At 35.6% G+C, this 21,315-nt stretch overlaps 1 protein-coding gene across 10 annotated transcripts in view; it reads left to right on the plus strand.

Moving 5' to 3' along the window:
- WDR7 (WD repeat domain 7) overlaps window positions 1–21,315 on the plus strand; it is a 354,022-nt gene that overhangs the window by 95,658 nt on the left and 237,049 nt on the right. For all 10 annotated transcript variants that reach the window (XM_042910255.1, XM_042910254.1, XM_042910263.1 and 7 more), the window contains 2 exons: window positions 6,760–7,529; window positions 8,821–8,909. In XM_042910255.1, the coding sequence (XP_042766189.1) occupies window positions 6,760–7,529; window positions 8,821–8,909 (859 nt within the window). The remainder of the gene's footprint in view (window positions 1–6,759; window positions 7,530–8,820; window positions 8,910–21,315) is intronic.

Genomic DNA, 21,315 nt, shown 5'->3' on the forward strand with positions numbered 1-21,315 from the left:
TTTACATTTAGGTACAAATTTGGACTATTTTGTAATACAGATTGGACCCATGTTTTTTCAGGAAAAATAATAAATTGTTTTACTAGGTAATTTTAGAAATAGTCCTGAAAACTATGATGTTAAAAAATGGTTCAGAAATAAGTAAGTTTTTAAATCAGAGCCATTGAAGTGAATGAATGGTGTAAAGGTAAAGTTATTGCCAGTGTTCTGAATTTCTGGATAAAAGGACAGATGCTCAAAATATCATTGTAACGTTGGTTTTAGGGGACAAAGCTACCAAATGTTTCAGCAGACATGATTTAACCTAGCATATATTCAAATCTATAATGATGACAATGTTAGATAACAAGAATACACCCACGTTTTCTCCTCTGCGGATTATAAGTTGTTTTCTTGTTGTGGGGGGGGTAGGGGTGAGGGGGTGGGGGGCTGCTCATGATGTGCATATGTGCTCATGTACTGAAAATGACCCAGGCTCGAATAAGGATCAATCTCCTGATCATAGTTCTGTCATTTTCCTTGAGTTTTTCACTTGAGATACAGTTTTACCTGCTACTCTTAATGTAATTGCCACAGGTTCACTTTCAGTGATGAGCAAGCAATCCAATAATTTTTTCCTATTGCTGTGGTTCTGTAATATTTTAAGTCAATTTCTTTATTTAATACTTGAAATGGCTAAATGTGTATTTTCCCCTGTACAGAAAACATAACATTGTAATAGGCTTACCACTTACAATGAAAATGTCAAGTATATGTTTTACTAGGTTTTTAAGTATGTTGTGTGTATGTATTTTGCATTTACCACTGAGTTTTACTAGCAGCTTTGAGACCATTTTATTTGTATATACTTTATAACTTAGCTTTTCTTGTTGCCCTTTTTCAGGTAAGTTTTGAAATTATTGCCTTGAGTACAAAGGCTTTATTTTCTTTCAAGCATCTTGCATATGATAGAAACTCCACAAATAGTTGTTGAATTTTATCTTCTGCCGTGATGATACAAAAGGGAATTTGCGAGCACACATTTCAAATGTTCTTAATAAAGGTGGCAGGCAGAGCAAGTGTACTAACGTTCCTGTTAAAGAATTTCCAGGATTAGGTAGCCAGTATGGGAAATGGCTAAGACTGTAAGATGATTGGAATGAATTACTTTGCTCTAGCCATGTACATTTTAGGATTAAGCCAAGGGACCCTTGGAATTGGGTAGATGTTTCTCTTCATTTTCCTTCAGCTTATCTTAGTGTGACATATTAGAATATCTGACATATCTGTGATCAGCTCTGCTGTCTCCATGCACTCAGCTTAGTCTTACCCTCGCAACTTTGCTGGATATCTATATTTTATTGTAATAAGCCTTTAAGTCCTTAAAATCCGATGTCAGGTATTACAGGTCATATGCAGGACTTAGGGGATGAGTCATTTTCTCCTTCGTTCCTTCCATCTCCCTCTGTTCTCCTCTGCCTTTATTATTACCTTCTTCTTTTCTTTTACCCTCTTCTTCTGACTGTGGATTGCTCTTAGGTACAGTTTTTGTGACAATGACACAATCAGCAGCACTGAGAGGTTGCGATAAGAGGAGATGCACACAATCACATCCAGATATCATGGTACCAGACACTAGAAAACCTTTCAGTGGAGATCCCAGGGCGGATCTCAGGGTGCTGAAAGGGGCACATAGGTGGTAGACATCAGAGGAGAGAACTTAAAAGCCGATCTCGTGTCCTCACTCTTGCCTTCTTTTTTCTTCAAGCCACTCTTGCTGCCTCAATAATTTCCTTAGCAAACATGTTTGGTTTTATATTCTTTGGTAGTAATGATCTCTCTTTCTCCTATTTTGTATTTTGAATTTTGAATTTTATAGATCTTTACTGGAAAGACAGTATTTACTAATGTACTGTGGGGGGCTCTTCGTGCCTGATGTTGTTATTACCTATTCCCTCATATATCGTGTCATGTGTGTCTAACTCATGCTAATATAAGATGATATTTTACCTTTTTCCCTGATAGAATGAACCTAATGCCTAGCCTAGTGCCTGGGCCATAAGCGACAACTTAGTATATGGTAGCTATCAATATTAATAATAATTTTCCTATCAATAATATATTAGGTATAATGTATCATAAATAACTTTATGCATCATTCAAATTAATGTCTGTAGGTACAAAGCGTTAAGCATCGTGTTTGACATGACACTCAGCGTTTGAAAAACAAATACCAAGTACAGCGGTGTTAGGAATAAGAGGGTAATGTGCACATTCTTCAACCCATCCCACCTTCTGCATTCTCGGTATTGTTGCATACTTTTATGTTCCCTCATCTGCTTGGCTTCTGCTTCCTCCCAGTTCATATTCATGACTCCGGTCTTGCTTCTTTTTCGCCAACATTGCTGGCGGATGAACATTTATAAAATTAAATTTGGTCATGTTATTCTACTCTTTTAAAGGCTTTAGATGATAGTTCTCAAACTATACTGCATCAAGTTGTCTGGGGTTCTCATTAGGCAGGTTCCGATCCGTTCTGGTCTGTTCATACTAATTCAGTAGGCCTGATAGCAGTCCTAGGAACTTGCATTTCAACAAGCAACCGTGATGATTCTGAGAAAAGCATGCTCTAATGACTCCCGAGCCTGCAAGACAAAGTTCAGCAGCCTCAGTGTGGACCTCTGAACTCTAAGTGAACCATCCCGTGCCTTCTTCATCTTGGTCATCTGGGGCTTCATCAGTATCCATCCTGTGATGTGCCCTGCCTTGGCCCTTTGCCACATTTTGCCATCTTTCTGTTCTTTCATGTAGCTCAAGTCACCCCTTCAGAGAGGCTGTCTCTGGGCACCCCAGGTAGAGTTGGTACTTTCTCTGTTGTCCCTTTTCGTACCTTGCAGTCCCCTTTCTGTATGGCACCGTTCTTACTACGTTGTCATAGCGGCTTTACACGCCATGGTCTAACTGTGAGGTGTGAGTTTCATCACTACAAAATCATCTCATTCGTTTTTGTATCTCCAGGGTCTTGCACAAACATAGGCAGATGCATAGCGAATTAAATACAGGATTGAAACCGAGACAGTCTTGATTTTTTAAATTCATCTTTTGTATAATATAAATTTATATTACTTATGCTCTGTAGGTTCTTAGGGTGCAATGTAGAAATAATGTTTATTTTCTACCTTCCTTTGAACATTATTCAGTTCAGAACAGAGGTTTAAACAAAGGAGGCAGAATTAGTAATGATTATGGAAATAATTTTTGGAAGAGCAGCCACTTGAGACTTCTTAAGATTTTTTTTTAATGGAGGTATAATTGACATACATTAGTTTAGTTTCAGGTTTACAATGTGATGATTCGATATTTGTATATATTGTGAAATGATCACCACAGTAGTTCTAGTTAACATCTGGGAAATGCTTCTTGAAGGATGGCTAAAGTAGGACTTGAGGGGCTGTGAGGAGAATGAGAAAAGAGCATCATCCTGGCATGAACGGTGCAGAGGTACAAACGCTCGAAAGTGCATGGTTCTGGAAGGTTCAAGTGGTTTAATTGGGTTGTGGTAAAAGATATAGGGGTTGTGGTTAGAGATGACATTGGAGGAGCAGTAGTATATTTTGGAGGACACTTTATGCTTTGCAGAGAAGTTTTTGCTTGGCAAAGATTGTATCCTTGGGTTGTAAAACACTATTGAAGCCCCTTCAGCTAGAAAGAAACATAGTCAGATGGGAGAAGGATGGAGAAAGAAGAGAGACGAGTTAAAGGGGATTTGTTACAATTTTATGATAGAAGAGTAGATTAACAATTTAAAATAATTTTATCAACTTTTTATAATGTTCTTTGTTCATTCTGCTAGGTACTCTGATCAGGTTACATAAGATGAGTAAAACATAGTTCCCATAGAATACAGGAAAGTGTAAATATATAAAATAATTACAGCAATATAGCCAAGACGTACACATTAATGACGTATAGTAGATATAGTGTCATGGGAACTGAATTCATTGCGAAGTAACTTTCCTTGGGGGAATTCGGGGCTTGGTGGAGGAACAGGGGTTAGAATAGAACAAAGAAGAATATTTTGGGTAAAGGAATAATGGGAATAATGGGGGAGGGACCGTGGTTATGGTGCTGGAGCCGATTTGTCAAAGCTGGAAAAGTACTCAGTGTCAAACTGTAATGGGCCTTGAATATTGTGCTGAAAGATTTTGTATTTCCTCCTAGAGTTTTGTTTTCTAATTATGAGCATCCTATATATTGGCTATATACCTCGTAACAAATATAGAGAAATATAAAGAGATAGTATTCTGTGATTCCATCCCAAAATGTTATTATGAAAATAATATATATTGACTATATACCTTTTAAGAAATATAGAGAAATGTAAAGAAAAGATATTCTGTAATTCCATCACAAAATGTTATTACTAACACTTTCATGTATTTCTTCCCAGTGTCTTTCACCATGCTCAAATACATATTTAAGCATTAAAGAAATGAAATGAGGGGTGCCTGGGTGGCTCAGTCGTTAGAGCGTCTGACTCTTTTTTTTTTTTTTTTTTTTTTTGAGTAGAGCGTCTGACTCTTGATTTCAGCTCAGGTCACGATCCCAGGGTGGTAGTATTGAGCCCCCTGTCAGGTTCCGTGCTGAGCCTGGAGTCTGCTTGAGATTCTCTGTGTCTCTCCCTCTGTCCCTTTCTCATTCATGTGTGATCTCTCCCTTAAAATAAATAAATTTAAAAAAATGAAATCAGAACCATACTGTGTGTGTGTGTGTGTGTGTATAATTTTATCTCACTTAAAATTGGAACAGGAAATTTTGTCATGTGGTTAAATGTGCCCAGAAAGCATGATTTGTAGTGATTGCAGTATTTATTCTGTTATATGGCTACCCTTAAATTATTTACCTGTTTCCTTATTGTTAGATTACTTAGGTTTCAATTTAAAATAATGGCTACCATTTCACCGAGCATCTTTGTACATCAATCCTTGTCTGTATTTCTGACTATGTAAGATCGGGTTCTAGAAATAACTGCACTGGATCAAACAGTCTAAGGGCTTGCAGTGTATTTCGCCACATTGCTCTTCTAGAAGTTTCCTGTTTAAATTCATGCCTGCAGTATGTGGGTTTGACTTTCACTATACTCGTAGCTAAGTTAAGTAGTTTTTAGTGTTTACTGTGTGCTGATTTTATAAATGGTATCTTGTATCCATTTTGAGTTTATTTTTGTGTATGGTGTAAGAAAGTGGTCCAGGTTCATTCTTCTGCGTGTCGCTGTCCAGTTTTCCCAGCACCACTTGCTGAATTTTAACGGTTATTTCCCTGACAACTAGTTTGAGCTGGTTTTTCCCTATATTTATTGATTCTTTGTTTCTTTTACTGGGAGCTGTCCTTGATCTTTACGGTATTCCCCTTTTATTTGGGCATTAGTATTTTTCTTGCTGATTTTAAGAAATATTTGTATAGAATGTAACTCTATCAGTCTTATTTTTGGCACATTTTCCTGTTTCTTGCCTCTTGCTTTTATAGTAGTGAATTTTAAGTTTAAGTATGTTTAGAAAGCCCTTTCTCATCTTGAGATCAAATCTATTCATCTGTATTTTGACTTAGTTTTTAACCTGTATTTTCCAATTCTCTTCATAACCCATAATAGTGGCAGCTTTTTGACTGAAGAGTGATGTGATTGGATCTGTGCTCAGAAAGAAGTCTTGTGCCTCCAGGGAGGTGGACTGGAATAAGGAGAGACTAGGGGCAGTGAACCCTGCTGAGAGGAGAAAATAAGGGTCTGGATGTGGGAACACAATGGAAGGGGAATGATTCTCCACTGATGGTCTGGGAGGTACTGCAGTGGCAGGCTGGTCATCACATATTAAGATGAGGTGCTATGGGACATCTAGATACAAGCAGTGTGATTAGAGGATTAAAACTCCAGGAGGCTGGTCTGGCTGCTGATAGAAATTAGGGAGCCATCCGCATACAAGTGTTAGTCCTAAAGTGGAAGGAAGGATGAGTTTTCAAGGCAGCTGACTGAGAAGGGTGGTCAGAATTAGAAGGCTAACCGGGAAGGTGTTCTCCAGGAAGCTGGGAGAGCTTTTTATTTTTGTGATTTATGCTTTGTCACTCACCCAGCAAAAATAACAATGTCAGATACTCCAAAGAGCTCGAGGAGGAGTGGGACTGAGAGTTGCCTTGGATTACCCTGCTCCTTTCCATGTATTTGGAAATAGGGGCTGTAGGGGGGAGAGAGATCAGTAGAAGAGAGGGGCATGGTCAAAGGATAGCACTTTTTGTTAGAGTCTGGGTAGACTTGAGCCCGTTGTCTGTTGAGGGAAAAGAATCTGTGAACAGGGAGAGTGTGAAGGAAAAGTAGAAGAAGGTGGAATTTGATGATACAGCAACTTAAAGGGATGAGTTGCCATGAGTGACAAGTGGCCTCTTCTGTTAGGTAGACCAGTAGTTCATTCCCAGAGACAGAATTTGCACAGAAGTTATTGAAACTATTTTTAGTCTGTTCTTTGAGTAAAAAAAACTCCCTGCTTAATAACAAAATTTTCTTGTTTTAAAAATGGACAGTTTTCTAATTATTTCAGCATAAAGTTCTCATATAAATTCATATCTTTTACATGCTGCCGATTGGCAAAGTTCGTGTGTTGCTTTTAACGATAGACGTACCTAAAAATACAGCTTGATAAGCATTCAGATTCCACTATTTATTATTCATTAATGGATGTGTGAAATTAAACGTTTTATATTATAACCATTTTTTTAAAATGTTTATTGCAGGGGAATTTACCTAAATATTCCCATAACTCCCTGATGGTTCAAGCAATAAAGACAAACCTAACAGATCCGGACATACATGTGCTTTTCTTTGATGTGGAAGCGTTGATTATTCAGCTCTTGACTGAAGAAGCCTCTAGGCCGAATACCGCGCTTATTTCCCCAGAGAATTTGCAAAAAGCATCTGGCAGTTCAGACAAAGGGGGCTCTTTTCTAACTGGAAAACGAGCAGCAGTTCTCTTCCAACAAGTGAAAGAAACCATCAAAGAGAACATAAAGGAACATCTCCTTGATGATGAAGAGGAGGATGAGGAGATAATGAGGCAGAGGAGGGAAGAAAGCGATCCAGAATACCGGGCCAGCAAATCTAAGCCATTGACCCTATTAGAATATAATTTAACAATGGACACTGCAAAATTGTTCATGTCCTGTCTTCACGCCTGGGGTTTAAATGAAGTTCTGGATGAAGTTTGTCTTGATCGCCTTGGAATGCTGAAACCCCATTGCACGGTATCTTTTGGTCTCCTGTCTCGAGGAGGTCATATGTCATTGATGCTTCCTGGTTATAATCAGCCTGCTCGTAAACTATCACATGGGAAAGCGGAAGTAGGAAGGAAGCTGCCAGCAGCCGAGGGCGCAGGAAAGGGAACTTACGGAGTGTCCCGAGCCGTCACCACCCAGCATCTACTGTCTATCATATCTTTGGCAAATACGTTAATGAGTATGACCAACGCAACGTTTATTGGTGATCATATGAAGAAGGGTCCTACCAGGTGTGACCATGATAGTCTGATTTTATTATCACATTTCAAAAAAACGAACAAAACAAAAACCCTGTTTTATTTTTCTCGCTGTTTGTTTTTATTTTTTTGGCTCTCCCCACCTTAACATTATTGTATTATCTCAGTGTTTCCCTTTTAAATTTTAAAACACAATATGCATGATTTAAAGCATGACAAAATCGCACAGTTTAACCTTCACTCAGATACAACGTAGCTATTCCAGAAAAGTTTTGGAACAAGGGAGTAGGTATCAGTTCAGCTTTAATGAGTGAATTATAGACTAGGTCTTTGGTGAATATAATCTTGGGATTGTAGCTACCTAAAGTTTGCATTGATACTTAATTCAAAATGTGTATTTGAAATGCTTCTTCTCTTTGTGACATATATAATGAAAGATAGGTGTTCAGTAATTGGCTTCAGAATTTTGTGAGAAGTATGGTCAGAATTTTTCAGTTGGAAAAGAGAAAACAGCTTTTAATTGTAGGAGAGTATTATTTTAGTATTTCAGGAATGCCTAACCTGATTTGCTATTACCTATTTTCCAGAAGTCATGAAGATTGCTTTTGAAACTGGTTTTATTATACTTTATTGAGAGTTGATCATATTGAGAAATTTTAAAAAATCAAATACTTAAGTAGTACTTACCTTGTAACTGGTTCTGTTGCAAGTACTTTATAGACACTCTCTCATTAATGCTCTTAACCCTGTAAGGTAAGTACTTTTATTATCCTTTTACTGCAGATAAGAAAACTGAGACTCAGGTCAAGTAATGTGTCCAAGATCACACAAGTAGTTAAGTGGTAGAGCTAGAATTCAAAATGAGACACATGGCCTCTGGAGTCCAAGATTTCTCATGCCTTACTTCCTTTTTCAGATTTTAAGGATGAATTCTTCTAAACTCAAAGTATTCCACGAATTCGTTTGACCAGTGATAGAGGAAGGGCTGAAATCTCAGCATGCTAATTGAAGAGTGAAGGACTAATTATGATATTTATTTGTCAGTGGTAGCACATTAAGCTATTCATAAATATTCCTTAAACTAGCATAAAGCACAGATTGTAGTTGTCAAACTTTTACTTGATATTTGCTAATCATTTAATATATTGAAATTTGAAAAGGAAAATGTTAATAGGTACGACGCAGGAAAAACCATTGGTTTTTGAAAAGTAAATTGAAAATGTTCTGTATGTGTTTTGCAATTCATTTGGGACTAGGAAGTTTAATATTTTAAATGGTTTCAGATTTATGAAAGTATATATATATTTTCTTCTTCTTTTTAAAGGCCACCTCGACCAAGCACCCCAGACCTTTCTAAGGCAAGGGGTTCCCCTCCAACTTCCAGTAATATTGTGCAAGGACAGATTAAACAAGGTAAAATTAAATCTTATTAAGTAATTGACCTGACATTTCAGCTGTAGGAACTCAGGAGGCATAGCTAATGTGTAATCATAACATTTTGTTTGTCTCACATTGTTAAAAGGGAGAAAAGTTGTTATATTCCAGATGTAAATGTGGATAATTAAGGTGTCAGTTAAAAATAAATCAGGTTTATTTAGAAATTGATAAATGAGCATATTTCACATAATTTTATTGTACTGTCTTTGACCTAATTTTTATGCATTAGGGGCACCTTAACTTGACAACACTAGTGTGTTAATTGTGTGTGCTGAGTTTAAAAGTGATACCTATTTTTAAACTACATTTAGAAATGTTGTTCACATTTTCATACTGTAGCTCTTCTGCTCTTTACCAGGGGCTCATGCCTTGTAATCCACAAGTGGAAATCCTTTCTTTTTGTTTACATTATTATATACTTTAACTTTTGTCTGTAGCTTTCTTTTTCAGTAGGAGGTGGAAGTGAATGTTGCGTTTCTTTTCCATTATTATCTTTTATATTCATTTTAAGAGTAGCAAATGAGGCAACCAGAGTTGGGGGTCAGGTCTGCTGAGAGTTTCCCTTCAGGCCGAGCGTTAATGCTGGCTCTCAGAATGTGATAGAAGTGAAGAAGTGAGCAGGAGATGGGATGCTGAAGGTTCTGCTTGTAAATGCTGACTTTCAGGGTCTTCTTTTTTCCATAGGTTTTGTTTTTGTTTTGTTTTTTCGGGTTTAAAGAGTCCATGAATAGTTCTACAAGATTTGTTAGATAAACAATAGGCCTCCAACTTTTTATCTACAATTTTTCCCTTCCCTAGGACAAGTACTTTTTTCTCTCTTAGCTTATTATTTAGTATTTACTGTCTTTAAATATATGCCCGCTTTTCAGTTTAAGTACTTGTCTATTGGCTTCCCATTATGGAAGAAAAGCTCCCGCATTCTCAACTCCCTCCCATCCTTTATTCCAACCCTACGTATTCACCCCTCTTGTTGCCCTTCCTCTGATTAAACTTGATATAAACTATTATAACTGTGTGTTATAGAAAAGTTTTGGTTGGACAGCTTTATACTTGTGTATGTGTGAAATATATGTACAGAAAAGTGCACAGAACAGAAATATCTAGCTCAGTGAGTCCTTTTACATGCTGAACACTCTTGTAACTATGGCATTGGACAAGAAATCGAACTTTGCCAGGGCTCCAGAAGTTGCTGGTATGTTCCCTCCCAATCATATGCCCCCTTCCAAAGGTCACTACTATCTTGACTTCTGGGAAATTCCTTCTTTTCTTTCCTTTATAGTTATGCCCATCTAAGTTTAAATCCCTAAACACTATTTAATTTTGTCTGTGTTTTGAATTTTATATAAATTCAGTCAGGCGTGGAGTTATGTATCGTTTTGTATTTGGCTTCTTTTGTGAGATTTATCGATGATGTTGCATTTGACTAAAGTTTATTCATTTTCATTGTTCATTTTTATTGGAGTAGTGTATTCTGTTGAATGAATAGACCACAGTTTCTCCATTTTCCTATCAATAACCATTTGAATTATTTTCAGTTTTTGTTTTTCATAAATAATTCCATGAACATTCTTGCATTTGGATCTTAATGTACCTTATGAGTACTTCTGTTGTGTCTATAACTAAAAGTGGGATTTCTGCATATGTTTATCTTCAGCTTTAGCAGATGTTGTCATGTCTTCCTAAGTGAGTGACTAATACGGATCCTTCAAAATGGCTAATGTGGAAAAGATGGAAAATGCTGCATTGGCTAGGATATGGGGCAAGAACTCCCATACACCACCGGTGAGATATGCTGGCCAACCCTGAATATTTTCCATCTTTTTCACTTTAGCCATCTTGGTGTGTGTATAGTAGGCTCTCGTATGTTTAATTTACATTCCCCAGTTTCCATTAAGGTCGAACACTTTTTTGTATGTATATTGCTCATATTTATATGTTCTTTTGTGAAGTGCCTGTCCAACTTGTGTATCTATTAGGTTGTCTTTAAAAACATGACTTGTAAGGGTTGATCTGTGACTGTCCTTAATATGAGCCCTCTGTTATATGTAAATATTTATTTGCCTTTCATGCCTATCTTTGAAATTCAGCACTCTCCATTTCAGTGGAATGTAATATAACATTTTTTTTTCATTTATGATTAACATTTTTGTGTCCTGTTTAGAAGTTACCCTGATATCACGAGGCCATTCTGTCTTAGGAGATTTTTTGTTTTCCCCTTTTTATTTAGATCTCCAATCTGCCTAGAATTCAGTTCTGGGTATAAAGGGAAACAGGGGTCCTGTTTCGTTTTTTTCCTCCATATGATACCATATTAGTCAAGCATGATTTATTAAAGAGACGATTCATTCCCCACTGCTTTGCAGTGCCACCTTTGGCATAAATAAAATGTTCTTGGAGAGAGAGAGAATCCCAGGCAGGCACTGACAGTGCAGAGCTCAACGCAGGGTTTGAACTCACAAACCTCACAAACCATGAGATCATGACCTGAGCGCTTAACTGACTGAGGCACCCAGGCGCCCCCATTAAATATTCTTCGATTTGATTTGTTCCTGGGACTGTTTGTGCCCATTGATTTGCTTGTGTATCCTTGTGCCTTAATTACTGTAGCTTTGTAATAAAACTTGGTATTCAGTAGATCAAGTCTTTCCACCTTATTCTTAAATCATGTTATGGCTATGCTTGTTTCTTTGAATTTCTCAGTTGTCAGTTTAAAGCTAGTTTGTTAATTGTTACAAAAACCTGTTATGATTTCAACTGCCATTTTATTGAATTTGTAGATGAGTTTGGGGAGAATTAGTATCTTTGTGGGATTCATTCATTCAGTATATTTAACATATTCAACTCAGCCCTATTCCTATTTTTTTTAGGTCTGATATAGCTATGTTAACTCTTAGAGTTTTCTGTGTAGAGGTCTTACATACTTTAGATTTATTCCTAGATATGGATTTTAAAAATATTCTTGTAACTGGTATTGAATATTTTGTTTTCTGTGCCTCTGGCACAGAAATGCAGATGATTTTTGTATATTGACCTTGTATCAAGCAGTCATGCTAAATGCAACTATTGTTTGTAATACTTTATTTGTAGATTAGTTGGATTATATAGACAGTCATATGGGATACTTTTTCTATTCCCAATGTTTTCCCAAAGGGAAAATGTCTAAGCTTTCATAATTCTGATATTTCCCATATGCTTCTTACTGGTAATCTCTAAGAAATTAACTCTCCATTATTCCTTTGCTAAGTGTTTATCTTCAGTGTATGTTGGGTTTTATCATGCTTTTTCTATCTTGAGATGAATATATAATTTTTCCTTTTAATCTGTTGTGATGCATTATTGTCTTATATAGTTGCAGTGTGTGTATGTATATATATATATATATGTATGTATATATACATATATATATATATGTATATGTATATATATATATATATATATATGTATATAATTTTTTTCCCAGAAGAAAGTTGTCCTTTCTTCTGATGCCCTTATAAAGTATTACATTACTCAAGTTTCAAAAAGTTGATTAAGGGATCTTTCCTCCTTTTCTATTTTCAGGTAGAATTTGAATAAGATTGGCATTATCTCTTCCATAAATGTGCAGCAGAATTGGTTGGATTTAGATCTAGAGGTTTTTTTGGTGGGCAGTTTTTAAATTCTGGGTTTAATTTCTCTCATTGTCATGGGACACTTCAAATTTTCTGTTCTTGTGTCTGTTTCATTAATTCATAGTCAGTGATTTTTCCAGTTCTTTTAAATTTGCTGTCCTAGGAAAATATCTTATCTTTTAAATTTCTTTAATATCTGTAGTGATGTCACCATTTTTATTTCTTATGTTAATCATTTGTATCTTCTTCCTTTTTTTCGATCAGTCTCATCAGGGGCTTATGGACCTTATTAGTTATTTTAATGAATCCGCTGTGTCTTTGTGTATCCTTTCTAGTGCATATTTTTTCCAACTTCACTGAAGTCAGCTCTTCTACATTCTTTGGATTTAATAAGCTTTTTTTTTTTTTTTTTAACTTTCTAACATGGGTGGTTACTTACCAATTTTTATCCCTTCTTTCTTCAGAGAATATGCCCAAAATAATGTCATCTGTGAATAAAGGCAATTTTACTTCTTTTGAGACAGTGCATTTTATTTTTCTTACCTTATTGCACAGATAAGGAGTTAGAGCATGATGTTGAATTGAAGAAGTCAGAGTAGACATCTTTGCCTGTTCCCAACCATGGGTTAAAGCATTCAGTCTTTATTAAGTATGATGTTAACTGCAGGTTCTTCTTAGATGAGGAGGATGTTAAGGAAGTTACCTTCTCTTCTTAGTTTGTTGAGAAATTTTTTATGATGTTAGACTTGGTCACATGGTTTTTCTGCATCTTTTGAAATTAACAAATGAGTTTTCTCCTTTACTTTCTTAAGACAAAGTACATGAACTTTTGAATTTTAAAACAACCTTGTGATCCTAGGGTAGACCACACTTGGTCATGATGAATTATTCTTCTACTGGATTGTTGGATATAATTTGCTAAAATTTGTTAAGAGTTTGTTACATTTATGAGGGATTTTGGTCTACAATTTTCATTTCTGTTAATGTTCTTTGTTCAGTTTTGTAACAGTATAATGGTGGAGTTAGCATGTTATCCTTTTGTGTGTGTGTGTTTTCTGGAAGGGTTTGTGTAGGAATGATATTATTTCTTAGTTGTTTGATATAATGCACTAGTGAAAGTATGTAGACCTGGAGTTTTCTCTATGGGAAGGGTCTTAACTGCAAATTTGGATGTTTTAATAGATTAGGGTTATTTAGATGTTTTTCTTTTTTAATTATTATTTCATCTTGAGTGAACTTTGGTAGTTTGTGTCAAAGTTATTGGCAAAAAGTTTAATATTCTTTTATTTTTCTTTTAATATCCTATATGTAGGATTTGAAAAGATATCCCCTCTCCCATTTCTGTTATTTATAATTTATGAATTTTCTTTCTTTTCCTGAGTAGTCTAGCAGTGATTGTGGATTTTTTTTATTCCTCCTTGCATCTGTATATTAGTTTTTGCTTCATGTTTTATGAATCTCTCTTATTAGGCACATAAACCTTTAGAATTGTTATTTCTTACTGACTTTTTTTTTGTTTTTACTTGTCTCATGAAATGATCTCTTTATCCTTGATAATATCTTTTGCTTTTGCTTTGAAAATCTACTTTGTTTATAATAATATAACCATTTTAGCATTTTTTGGTTACTATTATTAGCATGGTGTATATTTTTCCATCCTTTTACTTTTCACCCATTTTGCATCTTTACATTTAAAGTGTGTTTCTTTATAGACAACATGGCCTGCTTTTTAACTGTAGTGTTTAAACCACTTACATTTAATGTGTTTGTTGACATGGTTAGGTTTGAGTCCATCTTTCTGCTCTTTTTTCTCCTTGTCTCATTTGTTCTTTGTTCCTTCTTTTCCTTTTTCTGCTGTTTTTCAGATTAATGGAATCTTTTTTTTTATTATATCACTTTATCTCCTTTATTGGCTTATAAGCTAAATTTTTGTTATTTTAGTGGCAATTTTAGAGTTTCTAGTTTACATAGATCTTTAACTTATCACAGTGTGCCTTTAAGTGGTATTATTACCATTTAACATTTAAAAAATTTTTTTTAATGTTTATTTTTGAGAGAGAGTGAGTCGGGGAGGGTCAGAGAGAGAGAGAGGGAAGGAGGGAGACAATCTGAAACAGGCTCCAGGCTCTGAGCTGTCAGCATAGAGCCTGACACGGGGCTCAAACTCTGAACAATCAAAGATCATGACCTGAGCCAAAGTTGGATGCTTAACTGACTGAGCCAGTCAGGTGCCCCTACCATTTAACATTAAATATAAAAATTGTAAAATGTTTTACTTGCATTTTTTACTTCCTGGCCTTTGTGCGATTTTTGTCTTGTAATTTACATTTTTGTATATTATAAACCTTAAATATCACTATTATTTAATAGTCAGTTGTATTTTATGGAGATTTAAATAGACAAAGACCATATATATTTACCTATGTAATTACCATTTTTGCTGCTCTTCATTCCTTTGTATAGATCTGGATTTTTATCTGGTATAATTTTTTTTTTTTTTTTTCTGTCTAAAGTACTTGCTTTAACATTTCTTGTAGTGAAGGTCTGCTGTTCTTTCAGCTTTATGTCTGAAAACATCTTTATTTGCTTTTGACTTTGGAAGATATTTTTTTGGTATAGAATTCTACGTTGACCATTTGTATCTTTCAGTACTTTAGAAATGATAGTTTATTGTCTTCTCATTTGCATTGTTTTTAACAAGAAATCTGATGCCATTTATATCTATCTCTGTATATAACTAACATTTAAAAAGTTTTTTTTACTACTTGTTGTAAAGATTTTCTCTTTATTTGGTTTTGAGCCATTTGCTTATGAGGCTTCTTGGTGTAGTTTTATGTTTCTTGTGGTTGCGGTTTATTAAGCTTATTTTTGTAGTTTTTATTAAGTTAAAACATTTCTCACCATTATTTCTCCAACTAATCTTTCTTTTCTCTCCTCTCTTCTCTCTTTATTGGACTCAAATTATATGTACATTAGGCCACTTGAAATTGTTTCATAGCTCATTGATGCTTTATTTTTGGATTTTTTTCCTCTCTGTGTTTTGATTAGGTAGTTTCTGTTGCAATGTCTTCAAGTTCATTCATATTTTCTAGCAATATCCAAACTGCTATTAAGCCCAATCAGTGTATTTTTCATCTCAGATATTATGATTTTCATGTTCACAATTTTGAATTGGGTCTTTTTGTTTATATTCTCATTGTCTCTATGTAACTTTTTTCAATATATGAATTACAGTTATAATAACTTTTTAAATACTCTTATTTGATAATTTTGACATCTCTGTCAGTTTGGGGTTGTTTTTAATTGACTTTTCCTCTCCTCATTATGGACTGTACTTTTCTGCTTCTTTGTGTGCCTGGTAATCATTGTTAAGTGGCAGATATTTGAATTTCACCTTGTTGGGTATTGAATATTTTTATATTGTTATAAAAAAATTTTAAGCTATATTCTGGATGCAGTTAAGTTACTTGGAAGCAGTTTGATCTTTTTCTGGTCTTGCTTTTATGATTTGTTAGGTGGGTGTGGAGTCATGTTCTGTCTAAGGCTAATTTCCCATTACTCGGGCCAGACCTTCCTGAGTATCTGGTACCCCATGAATTCTGAATTTTCCAGTCTGGCTAGTGGGAGCAACACACATATACTTTAGTAGTTTCCTCACACACATGAACTGATTGTGCTCTGCTGAATATTTGATGGGGACCTCTGAAGAAGCTTGATCTTTGAAGTTCTCTTCTCTTCCTGTGGATTCTGGCTGCTCTGGTTTCCTGAGACTCTCAGCTCTGTCTCCTTAGCTCAGGGAAACTGTTGGGCTCTTCCTAAATCCTCTTTCCTATATGTTGGTCTAGAAACTCCCAACAAGGCAATAAATGGGGGTAATCATAGAGCTGTTTGTCTCCCAACTCCTCACTTTTAGTCCATCATCATTTGATGTCCAGTGGCTTGAAACTATTGGTTTTTTATGTATTTTTTGGGTGGGGGTTATTTTAGATGGGATTATAAGTCTATTTCATGTTACTCCATCTTGGCCAGAAGTGGAAGGTCCTCTCCCTTTACTTTAAACATTTTTTTTTTTAGTTTATTTATTTATTTTGAGAGAGAGAGAGAGAGGAGGAGAGAGAAAGAGAGCGAGCGAGCACGTGGGAGGGTCAGAGAGAGGGAGGGAGAGAATCCCAAGTAGACTGTGCGCTGCCAGTACAGAGCCCCATGTGGAGCTTGAACCCATGAACCATGAGATCATGACCTGAGCTGAAATCAGGAGTCGGATGCTTCACTGACTCAACCACCCAGGTGCCTCCAAAATGTTCTAAATATACTATTACTTCATAAAGTAAATTTTCTTTTATTTTTTTAATGTTTATTTATTTTTGAGAGAGAGACAGAGCATGGGCATGAGCATGTGCAGGGGAGGGGCAGAGAGAGAGGGAAACACAGAATCTGAGGCAGGCTCCAGGCTCTGAGCTGTCAGCACAAAGCCTGATGCAGGGCTTGAACCCATGAACTGCAAGATCATGACCTGAGCTGAGGTCGTATGCTTATCCAACTGAGCCACCCAGGCACCCCAAGGTAAATATTCTTTATGTTACATAGTGTTGTAATATTTTTATAGCCATTACTTCAGGGAGAAATGGAAACGGGTTCACAAAGCTAAAAGACTGACTTAAAATATGGTTAGTTATGGAGGTATGATTAGGATACAATAGCACCTTTTAACTCTAGATATGTGCTTTTTCTACAATAACACGTATTTTTGTTCTAAATCCACTGAAAATATCATCCAGATTATACAGTACAAATCAGTGGCAGGCCACACTCTCCTTCATTTAATTAGTTTAGAGCTTCATTTGAGACCAGTGCCTGTTAGAGGTTTTATTTGTTGTCCTCATCATTACCATCTTCATTATCATTCTTTATAGTTGATGTTTCTTCTTGGATGACAGTTTTCTCCCTCTGTAACCATAGCAGCAGATACAAGGGGTCCAGCGTAATTTGTGACATTGTCACGATACATTGTGTACTTCACCACCATTACAGTATTCAGTTTACTCACTTGGTCAGTTCTGAGAATGTTACAGTAGGAAAGCTTTAATGTTGCTTCTCTCATAAAGCATCATGTTTTGAGAGTGGTGAAGAGAATTGAGTCTTTTTCTAAAGCATTTATTTAAGGTAGACTTAGGAGTTTCCATTTGGAATAGCACAGACGCTTATCTTTTAAAGTAAATAAAGGTTAGCAACGTGTAGTGAGAGTTATGGTAAAATATTTTAGGATGGCATCAGGAAACCCACTTTCTATTTGAATATTGAAAATATGGAGTAATTATCTCTTTAACAAAAAAATTGTTGAGCACTTTTTTCTCCAAACATCTCTATTTAGGACATTAGAAAGATTATTCTGATGTATACTCTCTTAAGTAGTGTGTGTGTGTGTGTGTGTGTGTGTGTGTGTGTGTGTGTGTGTGTATCTATATATCTATATCTATATATCTATATCTATATCTGTATCTATATCTATATCTATATATCTAGTAGATAACTCATGAACATAAAACAACCAGTTTAGGATAAGAAGTGGTCAGAGAATGGACAAAAGCTCTGAGTTCTTGGACTACAACAGTTAGGGTATTATATTTCGTCTTTCTGCTCTGACTTCTCTTACCTTGGTTTTCTTTTAAACCTTTTCCTCTCCTTATGTTTTCTTTTCCTGACTCCCACTGCAGTGCACATTGACTCACAATCCATTTTTCAAGCTGGATTGCAAACATGAATATGCTCCTTTTCGATAAACTGTCACTTACATGTCGGCTAATACTTGTTCAGCTGCAAAATAATCTATACAGAGTAAAGACTTTAGCTGGGGATTGGACCTTTCATAGACATTTGGATCTGAGAATAAAGATGATCTGGAGAGTTCAGCTAACATAATTTCTCATACACATTATCAGGGTATTTCATTGGAAAATAATTTCTTCACAGGAGGTTTATTTTGTCTAGCAGTGGGCTTGTTAATTCAGTCTTTGCCAATAATTAACATTTATAGACAAGTCATGTACTTTTTGATAGAGACAGTTTTTATTTATTAGATACTCAATTGTGTGCTTTATAAAACATCTCACTTGAGAAAGGGATCAGAGATGTCAAACTAACTTTTTGTTCATGGTTATACAGCCCTAAATCTGCCCATCGCTCTAGGCTTCTCTACATTCTGACGTACTGTACTTCTCTTGATCAATTCAGTAATCTCATGGCATAAGTCTTTGGTCTGTGTCTCTAGTGCTTATCTTGATTGTGGCCCTGTGTCTATGCTGGTAGTTGTGTCTTTACTCAGTGGTAGGTGTGGAAGCAAATCTAAGCAATTTAAGGTTCTAAGGTTATGTAACGATATCTGCTGTTTTATTTTTCAGAAATGTATTTAATTTAGGTTGTCTAAACTTGAAGTAGGAAGTAGTCATTGTTAAATTATTTCAGGAATCATTTATGTAAATTACCCAATAATTTCTCACCATCTTTTTCCAGGGTCTATAGCAAGAAACATATATGGAGTACATATATCAGGTTATTGGATGGACCTGAAGACTCCTTAAAATTTTGTGTTTGAATTTACATACCTTTTAATAAAAATTGGCATGTAACTTTGGTCTTTGGAAGCTCAAAGGACAGACTTTTGTTCTTTCTGTTCACTAATTTGGCACAAGTGCTTTGAACAGTGACTGGTACACAGAAGGTACTCAATAAATACTTGAATGAATGGATCTATAGATACCTTCTCTCTATGTTTCTAGTGTCAGTATGTCAGTAACTAGGTGCTGAATCTACAAGGCTGACATAACAAATCTCTGCCTTCAAGGAGCTTCTATGTAACGGAGGAGATTCAGACAAGTGTAATTTATGATAATATTTTAATTAGTTATTTGCTTTTCCTGCCAGACTCTCAGTAACCAAGTAACTTTGGCTAATCTTTATGAGACTTTGTATGCTTAGCCCAATATCTGACACATAGTAGGGGCTTATTGTTAATTAAATGAAATAGAAAATTTTAATAGCCTTACTTTCACTGCAGTAAACTTCAGACTCTTCCCCCCAGCCCCCATTGTTTTGGGTCTTAGCTCATTTATGTATTTTGGATATTAGTAATGAAGGAGACCTTTTACAGAAGTGGAATTTTTAAACATTTTTTTAAGTTTTATTTTTTGAACACTGGCTGGAGTTATAGGCCAAGTCATTGCGTCTGAACTTATTCCAAGTCTGATATAATCCAGTGGTGATCTATAGGTTAAGTAGAGTTACTATTTTTCAAACATTATCAGCACTTGTTATTTTGCCTTGATGTATGTCTGTCAGAACAGCATCTTGGGCTGTTAATTCGTTCTGCTTTACGGTAGGTGCTTATCCTCTCTATTTCCTGGACCTTTGTACTTCCTTATTGCCGTTAGACTTTTTGTGCTCTTTCTCCATGGTGTTTTAAGGACACCCTTTTTTCTGTAGACTGCTTGATCAACAATTTATCCTAATGCTTCATGTTGATTTAAAAGATGATGAGAATGCTCAACTCCCTGAGACATAGAAGTGTAGACATAAAGGAAGTTTATAAAAGGGCAGATGTTACTCTAAGATTCTCTCTTGGATGGAAGACTTAGTGTGGAACGCCTCCTTCTCCTCTATCCACCCCTCTCCACGCTTCATGATTATCACACAGCTCTTTAGATAAAGTGATTCATTATTAAATAGTGTTCATTTTTATTAGTGTTAAGCTTTGGAAAAACTTCTTTAAGCATTGCATTTGGTTTTACAGAAATCTTTATCTTCTAGATTTCTTTTTTCCGCCTAAAAAATGTATTGAAAGGGCTATTTGTGTTCTTGTACCAGGAGGCCAATGAGGTTTAGACCAATAACTTGCTACCTAAAGTAAGTTCACTTTCTGTCCTTGATACATTCTTCATGTCACAATGGCAGTAGGGAACACTGGAATTCAGAGTCCGATTTCATATGAAGACTGAAATAGGCTTATTCAAAAACAGAAAACCCTGGGTATCGTACATGTATATATGCTATCTAATGGAAAGCGAGAGCGCATGTGTGCACGTGTGTGTTAACCCCATGGGTTCGTTTATCTTTGCCTATCTGTTCATGTGATAGTAAGTAGTCAAAGAGGCTCTTAGCTGCGAAATTAAGGAAATTTCCTAGGTAAACTAATAGAACTTATGCCACTTCTGTCATCACTGGAAGTTGCATTGAGACTTTGCCCTTAAGTTTTACTAAATCCTTAATAAGAGAAAGCCAGTTGATCATTATCATTGCCGCTTTAAGAAACCAAATGCTCATTTATGCTTTATGGTATAAATTTTTAATACTCAGTGCTACATATGACCTCTTCAGATTTTTATTTGTCATTAAATCTTGAGCTTTTTATTTTAGAAGTAGTACTTTTTAAATTTCTGTTGCTGATTTTTTTTTCTGTGTGTGAACAGTTTTGAAAGCTCAAGTAGAATTTGAGTATTCTCAATTAATTATGAAAGTAGTTCTAGATTCTGCAGTTTTAGTTATGAAGTAGGCTGAATGAAATATTTTTTGGTGATGCAGAGATTTTTAAAAACAAACTTACATATATTATAAAAATAAACTTACATTTATTGAACATTATTCTATTAAGACCTATTATTACTTATTCTAGCAGTTTCCTCAGTAGCATTTCTGCTTTCCTTTATGCTGTGACTTAGAGAAGATGTGCTTTTGTCCCACTACTTATTTGTCCTGGCTAGGGTAATGCTCACTCTGTCCTG

Source organism: Panthera leo, chromosome D3 (assembly GCF_018350215.1).
Source record: "Panthera leo isolate Ple1 chromosome D3, P.leo_Ple1_pat1.1, whole genome shotgun sequence".
In the NCBI taxonomy this organism is placed as follows: domain Eukaryota; kingdom Metazoa; phylum Chordata; class Mammalia; order Carnivora; family Felidae; genus Panthera; species Panthera leo.